Consider the following 8,610-nt stretch of genomic DNA (forward strand, 5'->3'; position numbering starts at 1 on the left):
AGCATTTTAAAATAACTCTAGTAATCCTCTTTTAAATGAATTCTCCTATTACTTTTCACAGTGTGATTTGAAAAAAGTAATTTATTACCTTTAAATTTTCACAAGAAAGTGTAATCTGAACTCAAAATATGTTTAGAAGTTGGTGTAAAATCTCACATCTGTCCCTTTATGTAAAGTAAAAAAAAAAAGGGGTGTTTGAGGTCACGACATTGCACAACATCAGATAGCAGCAGCATCTCAATGTTTTAAAGCCATAGCAGATCAAGCTGAACTAAGTTATGCTACTTAACAGAATTCTTATTTATCAAATTATATTAACATTTTACAATGTGTACACATTTGCAGGTTTAATCCTAACTTAACCATTACCTAGTATTCCTCTTCATCAAGTGAGGATTTTGAGGTTTACAACCTAAGCAGAACACTTGTGCCTAATATAGAGTAACTAAGCAACAAAAATATGCATACATCCCAAGACTACTAATGACCAAACAACTATCAAGAAATAAATTACAAAAATCCCAAAACATGCCCATAAATTAATGAAAATAAAGGCAGATGTTACAATATTATTTTTAAATGTTGGAGATTATGATCTATCTAGATATAGAATAATTACACATAATCACAGTTTTTGTAAACCTCTTGACAACTTTACACATCCCGATATATCATTCGAAGGCCATAACATTTTTTTAACGGCTGATGGCTAAAAATCAATTGATGAGCATAACAATGTTTGCATTATGAAAGTTTACAAAAGAGCCGTCCTCGCCTGTGAGAATTACACAGTGATACACAACAGAGAATGTTAAAGCGCTGTGCATCACCCATGGTCTTTTGTTGTACCTGAAAGAACAAGAGACAATTTGTGTTTTCTGGACTCTTTCACATAACAAAAACTGACCAGTGTGGTTATAGTTTTGGAGCAGCTAATACTCACTGTTTTACATATGTTTTTGTATTATTCAGTTTGAATTTTGATATTTCACTGGAATATGATTTTAGTTCTCCAAGACAGATCAAGTAGGTCTTGTTAAGTCCTGTTTAGAGGGGTTGCCTTTAGAAAGCCTCTTCTCTCTGAAAACGACGTGGGAACACAGATTAGGTTTGAACCACAAGACACGTAGGACGATGTGTTTTGGGCAGATGAGGCCAAGTGGAGATATTGGGCCATGATTCACAGCACAATATCTCAAAACACCAAACATAAAATATCAGCACCAGCACTGAATGCCAACAGTCCAACACTGTGGTGGAGGGATGATGATTTTGTTCTGCAGCTACAGGACCTGGGCACTTTTAAGTCCCAGAGTCCACCATGAAGCTCTCTGCTTACCAGAGTATTCCAGAGTCAAATATGAGACAATCTATCCAACAGCTAAAGTTTGGCTGAAAATGAGTCATGCAACAGGACGATTCCAAACACACCCTTAAATCTAGCAAAGAATGAAAGTGTTGCAGAGGCCCGATCACAATCCAGGGCCCAATCTCAATTTGCCCTTTAGCCCTCCCCCTTACCCCTACCCCTTGGTCCTTACACTTGATACTACCCGTTGAAACGGAGCTGCAAGGGTTAAGGGTTGAAACACTCTCCTATGAAATGGGACAACCATTCGTAGCCTGTTACGCCATCAGCAGTCATCGATGCTGCTATTAACAGATGTGAAAATTTTGTTTCCATCAGCAGCTGTAACCATCACTGTTGCATGGGCTTTGGTCATCTTTTTGCGGCTATCAACTATAAACCGCAGAAATGCGATTTATAACACACTGAAACGGCATCAAACAGTCAATCAAATGATTAAGTTGTTTATGAAGAAAATACATACATTTGTGTGTTTCTTTCTTCACACTGCTGCACTTTTTGTGTTTACCTCCATCTTGCCAATGATTTGAGCAGAATTATGGGAAATTTCTCCTTAAAAAGGTTTGTTGTCTGCAAGAATTCAACTTGTTAGAGCAGCAAGGTGTGGGGGTAGTATTCCAGCCAAAGAGCACGGATACAGATGTCCAGTTAATGTTTGATTTATTTGCTGTGGTCTGTAACAACAACATGAAGTAATATGAGTATAGTAAACACTACACTTCATACAGAAATACAATGACATAACTGAAGTTATAAAGTACTGCACTCAGCACTCTATCATATCATCTTGTACATACAGTAGAAACAAAATCACCTTGCAGACACCTCATGAAGCACACAAACAGTATGACCCAACTCACTAGCTTCATCAACACACTAGCATACGGCAGTATTAGCCCATACACAGTAAACACACCAGCCAACACTTCAACAGTACATTCAATCCAGACAACACGTCACTAATCTCACCTTTTGGCATACACACACAGCAACAAAACCAGGGCGGTACAGGTAAATGATGAGGAAAGCAACTGAACATAAACGGTCGCTGTGTCAGAGGAAAATTAGCGGTTTTCATGTTTTAAAGTATTAGCATTCAGTAGCGCCGGCACGGCAGTGGTGCGTTTAAGGGGCGAAGGACATAAGAAAACTTACAGAAAAACATACTGTAGAACTTTCAACTCAACTAAACGAGCATAGGAACAATACATAAACAGTGTGGGCTTTCTAACACTCCTACCCCTCCGTTCATAGTGCGATCCTGGAAAATCTCCGTTTCGAGGGCTATACAACCCTCCACCTTAAGGCTGGTTCATGCTTACCGCGTCAGCGAGCTCCCCGCGGCAGGTCAATTGACGTAATTTTCACAGCCCCGCCCCTTCGCGCGGCTCATCTCAAGCGGAAACTTTCCGCGTCGTGCACCTCAGAAAATCTGTAAGAGACGCGCGGACAACATGGCCGACATTCAGGAGCTCCTGGTGGTAGAAGGGCAGAAGTACAGGCACTGGGAGGACTGGTCACACCGGGACCACCGCCACAGCCGAGTAGTGAACAATTCACGGAGGGAAATTGCAGCGACAGTCGGCAAAGAGGAGGAATGGGCAAAAAAAACTGGAAAAACATTCGGGACAGATATGTAAAGGCAAAAAAGACCGCCAAAGGGAGAAGTGGAGACCCAGGGGGGAGCCCAAACGTCCCACGGATTCTGAAAGAGTTGAGCTGGCTCTGGAATTTTATTAAACACAGGGAAACAGACACAAATCTACCTCCGGAGGACGTAAGTTTATTGCTAACTATGTGAAAACAGAAAACGAACTGATGAATTTTCTTCTTCTCTAGTTTTTTACTGTGATAGATAGACGTGTGTTTGTGGCACACTGCCCCCTGCAGTTTGGGAATAGATGCCGCGCGGAGCCGCCTGGTGTATATACGCACCACGCGTACTCTCTTGCCAACTCCCTGCATCTATTTTCTGCACGTCACGTTTGTTGTTTCAGGAAATATCCGCATCTTCAGGAAATGCAGCATTAGCCCAATTAAAAAAATTGCTACAGCATTACTAACATAGCAGTGCATCCAATTCATTTTATCCTCTAACTTGGCTGGACACTAGTTAAAATGACAAAACAATGGAAGAAACCAATGAATACTCTCAAAAAAATCATAAAGACATAATGTTATCTTACCTTTCAAGTAGAAATTGGGCCACCATGGCATCACTTTACAGCCCTTTCTGTTCCTTTTTCTTGGCAGTAGCCTTCTCAAATACAGTTTTACAGTTTAGTATGCTAGCTAGTATAGCTAGTCAACCTCTGGCTTGGTTTCCTGTACCAGTGCTCCAAGCCTCTGAGAATGCAGGATTCATGTACAAAGAGGAGAACGCCTAGAGGGAGGAGGGACAAATGGCGGTTGAGTTTGATAGACGTATCACCATTCAGTCATTTGGATGGCTTGGTAAAAATGATTGGATGGTGTTTTTCAGTCCTGTACGTTCCACAGGTGACTAATTTTTATTTATTTTGTGTGTGTGTGTGTGTTAGATCATTTAATTAATTGGTTGCAGTTGAGGTGTGAAGGGGATTTTAAGCAATATAGTAGAAAATGCTCCAGGAGAACATCTCCTATCCTACTCTTAAGAGAATTGTGCATAAACAAAGAAATGAATTATAAAAATGCACAAACACAGACACCACAAACATACACAGAATAAAAATAAAATAAAGGCAGATGTTACAATATTTTGTTTAAATGTAGGAGATTAAGCTCTATCTATGTAGATATAGAATAATTACATATATCACAGGTTTTAGTAAACTTTGAACATCCCAATCTGTCATTTGGAGGCAGGTCTGAAAATTAATGCTATGATGCAGAGGTATCAAATCTGCAGTAAACTGAATGTCCACTGGGGAATGGCCCAGATACGCCCCCCTATTTAAATTGAACAATTTTACAGCAGAAAAAAATATGTTTACAATGCAATACAAAAATAATCTTGGTTTTTATAGGTAATTTCCCCCTCTTTGACTGTACTGTTAATTTTTTATTTTATCTTTATTTAACCACAATGGGAGACTGACAGAGTGACTCACTACTCCCTCTAGTGGTTACATAAATCCCTGCATTGTTAGTATGAATATTCAGTTCATATCTCTACAAACCAATTCATTGAAATCTTTGGCTTAAATTTAGAGCTCTTTTCTTCTAAACAGTCTGATAACAATTTTACGTTATTTTTTAATATTTAAAGGTAGAAATTCTATATATAGACCATTTCGATTTTGATAAACAGTGATGATGTATTTTGTGGGCTAACTGGTGGCAGAAAGTGATAGTTGTGGTGTCAACAGTACATGGAAGCCAGTGTCAGGAATGTGAAAATCAGGACAGAAACACAGTAATGGAAGATACAGAGACCTTTTACGATCATTTTAATGGTCTGCCAACAAGAGACAAGGGGCCGGATCTATCAAAGGTTTGCATGTATTAAAACGTGTGCAAACTCATTGCAAATGCAAAAAATGTACAAACTGATTTACTAACAGGGCGCAATAAGGGTTGCGTCTTTCAAAGGTGCAAAATGGCGCATCTGCATCCAGTTAGTACATTTGCCACAATGAATATGCAATTTGGGGCGTTTACACACAGCTGTACGTGTGCTGGGAGGAGAAAATGTAAATACATTAATTTAGCACATGCAAAGTGATTTATCAAACCCAGAAGCAATTTTGCTCATAGAAACTGCATCTATATTTAACACGTCTCAAAAGGAGGTGTAAACGGTTCGTATGCATGATTGCGCACACATAGAAGTGGTTACAGGGCTCAAAATTAACTTTTTGACCTAGGAGCACTGTGCTCCTAACCCTAAAAAGTTAGGAGCACAGGCTAAAATCTAGGCGCACCACTATTATATAAAAAATTTGGAGAACAAGCAGAACACTTGGCCATACCAAGTAATATTCCTATATGTATTTAAGCAATGTTAACAACCTAGAATAAAGTATTTGAATAGAGTATGAAAGAAAAAGCTTACATTGACACAGGTGCAAAACAATTGTCAATGTGTGGTATATACTTTAGTTGGTTCTTGGAGAAGAAAGACGAATCACACCATTATTTGCAACAACCAACTTTTTTATTTCATGGCCTAAAGGCCCTTAGTCACTGTGGTCTACACCACGCCTGAAGTCAAGTCTCCTTGACCTGGTGCCCCTTAGTCACTGTGGTCTACACCACGACGCCTGAAGTCAGGCCTCCTTGACCTGGTGCCAGAGTGTAGGTACTTCCTGACCGCTGGCAGTGCATCGAAGTCATGCAGTGTTGGACCATCCGCAGAAATGCGCACGCGAGGGGGCAGGGACTAGATTTTCCGCTTCAGTCAGCGGGGCGTGGAGCTTGTTTATTTTCAGCTGACGAGTTACTTCTGCAGCCATTATTCTAGGCGCACGTATTAATTTTCGCTCATTTTTTTATTGGCGCACCGTGCGATCGTAATCTCAAAAACAGTCGCACTACTGAAATTCTCAGGCGCATGCGACCGTAATTCAGTCGCAGTCACGAGCCCTGGGTTAGGAGACATCGAAATGATGAAACCAGATGCAGAGAACACATTTGTCACCCTTGTGTGAACATTTTTGGAGTGATGAAAGAAAAAATAACTGAGACATATGCAAATTGGGATCTTAGTAGATCCAGCAGCGGGGTGCGTTGGCTTCCTGATCCATACTCACTGTTGGCTCAGTGGGTCACGGACCCGCCCAAATGGCTGGAGCTACAGTCACCAGACATTTGTTATATCTTGTTGAAAAAAAACAGCGTTTACACCAAGGAACAGCTCAAGGGATACAAACACCTCCATGCCTATAACTTTGTACTTTGCAGTCCAGGATACTGAACACAGAGTGTTGCACATTTTAAGGGTAGGAATACCGTAAGTTGTACAATTCACAGGAGAAAAATCACATACGCAGCCATCAGTAACATTGAGCCTGTGTCATTTATTAGTGAACATCGTGTTTGACCCCTCAGTTTAAGAGCACAAAGAACATGTAACAGGTTGTAAAACATAACACCGAGATTAGTCTGATAGTTTTCATGTGGTGAGCATGGATGGGCTGCCTATTCAGTGACAAGGACATTAAACGCAGTTTTACTAGACGTGGGCGATCATCAACAAGTCGACCAACTCTATGCTGACAGCCAACTGCACTTGCATGGCTGGGTAAGTGTTGTTTAATGTACATTAAAACAATGTAAATCACAGCTGATTCCGTCAGTTTCATTAGTCCAGTTTGTCCATTTAATGGTTTCAACCGTAAGCATCTACGGTTTGCCTCAAATGGCGCCTTTCACGACGGTATTTGGTAAAAGTGAAGGTTGCTTTTTGTTAGCATTTTGATTCTACAACAAAGGAAGACATTTTTCTTCCACTTTTCCTCTATTCTCTCCATTCTCTCTATATACCTCCATTGACATACAGTGTTTTTCTGCCACCAAACTGCGAGTACAACTGCGGTGACGTAGAATGTGACGTCGACTCCAAAGTGGTCTATAGCCCCTTTAACATCAAGGCCATTCTTTCAAGAGTGGTGTCTATGAGAGTGAGGGGTTTCTCCACTGCTCAATCCACTGAGGAGACTAGAGCCAGAACTGATCTCTTTCATTTCAACTGGGGAAGTAAACTTGATTGGCAGATTTCAACTGATTCTTTCATCTCAAAGACACCCAAGTAAATATTGTACTAATTTTTCACAAGCCACACATCATCTGAACATTTTGATATTAACCCATAAAGACTCAGTACTACTTTTGTGGCAGTCCCCCAATGAATTTTTCTCTATATTTAACCTTTCTTAAGTGATGTATCACTATTTATTATAATATTGTCTTCTGTATTTTGCATTTTTTCAATGACAATCAGGTATTTTCCTACATTTAATTCACTGATCATATAGATGTTCATAAAAGCTCATTAAAGTTGATTGTCATAATATCAGAAACAGAGAAAAATGAGAATAACAAAATATATCATTAACTGAAGATAAACAAATGTCTCCATCCATTGTCATTGATCCAACTCCATGGGTTTTACTGGTGAATCAATGTTGAAGAAGATGACAGTGTTTCCATGGTAACTACGGAGCCCCTGAACATCCAAACAGGTCATATCTGATAACCATTAAAACATGACAAACTGCATTTTACACCATTTATATGTATTTATAGGATTAGTGGATCAACATATTAAACATTTTAGATCAGCAGACTGTTTTGGTTGACAGTGATTGTTTGGGTCTTTATGGGTTAGGAGGACATTAGTAAGACACATAAATCAGGAGAAAACAGAATGTGTTTGAGGCCTGTTTCTGTCTCAGCAATGAAATCTTGTGAGATCTCGTATCACAAATCTTGTCAAGAGGAGGTAAAAATATGAGGATCTCTTATTTGCATACCATTTTTACAGAATTTTACAGTAACTCATATTGTTCGGTGCATTAGTTAAGCATTAATGACAGCATTCTGTTTTACTCATTGCTATCAACCATTTACATTGTTTGTAGGCTGCTGGATTAGATGAGAAAATTACTGTTTGTTTTCTTCTTAAAATCAATGAAATACACATAAAATATAATTATTGTTATTACTAATTTGTCACTGTAAAAGTTAGAGCACTTAAGTCATTAATCATCATCATCATCATCATTCTAAAACTAATTTACTGTTTTAATATATTGCAGATTTCACTCATATTGTGCAGGCCTATATTGTACTTAGTTATTAGAATCTACTGGCAACTTTCTAATGTACACATTTACACTATTTGGTCATTTATATAGTCAAGAATAAACAACAGTAGTCAGCACGGATGGTTATGAATTACATTTAATTTTTATTGACTTGAATTAAATTACAGAGGTTTAGCACATATCCATGATGCGCCTCATGCTCATCCACCTCATGCCGCTGTAGCCCATGTTCATGAAGTTCCTGTACTCTCCAGGCCTCAGGTACATCATCCTGCCTCTGTAGTGGGGCTGCTCGTACATCAGCCAGTGGCCGTCCATGACGTTGCAGGACAGGCAGTCGTTCATGCGGTAACGGTCCATGATGGAGTCGCAGTCATCCATCAGCTCGTACATCTGGCCACCGAAGTTCTCCCTCTCGTAGATCCTCATCCTGAACTGACCTCTGTGCTGTAATACAAAGAGCAAAAAAAGTATGAATACTCAAGTTTCAGT

The 8,610-nt window shown here is 39.5% G+C and overlaps 1 protein-coding gene across 1 annotated transcript in view; it reads right to left on the reverse strand.

Moving 5' to 3' along the window:
- Positions 1 to 8,289: 8,289 nt before the first annotated feature.
- LOC115412376 (gamma-crystallin M1-like) overlaps positions 8,290 to 8,610 on the reverse strand; it is an 877-nt gene continuing 556 nt past the window's right edge. Inside the window, exon 3 of the mRNA XM_030124867.1 lies at positions 8,290 to 8,565. Coding sequence (XP_029980727.1) covers positions 8,290 to 8,565 — 276 coding nt within the window. The remainder of the gene's footprint in view (positions 8,566 to 8,610) is intronic.

This window comes from Sphaeramia orbicularis, chromosome 21 (assembly GCF_902148855.1).
Source record: "Sphaeramia orbicularis chromosome 21, fSphaOr1.1, whole genome shotgun sequence".
NCBI lineage: Eukaryota > Metazoa > Chordata > Actinopteri > Kurtiformes > Apogonidae > Sphaeramia > Sphaeramia orbicularis.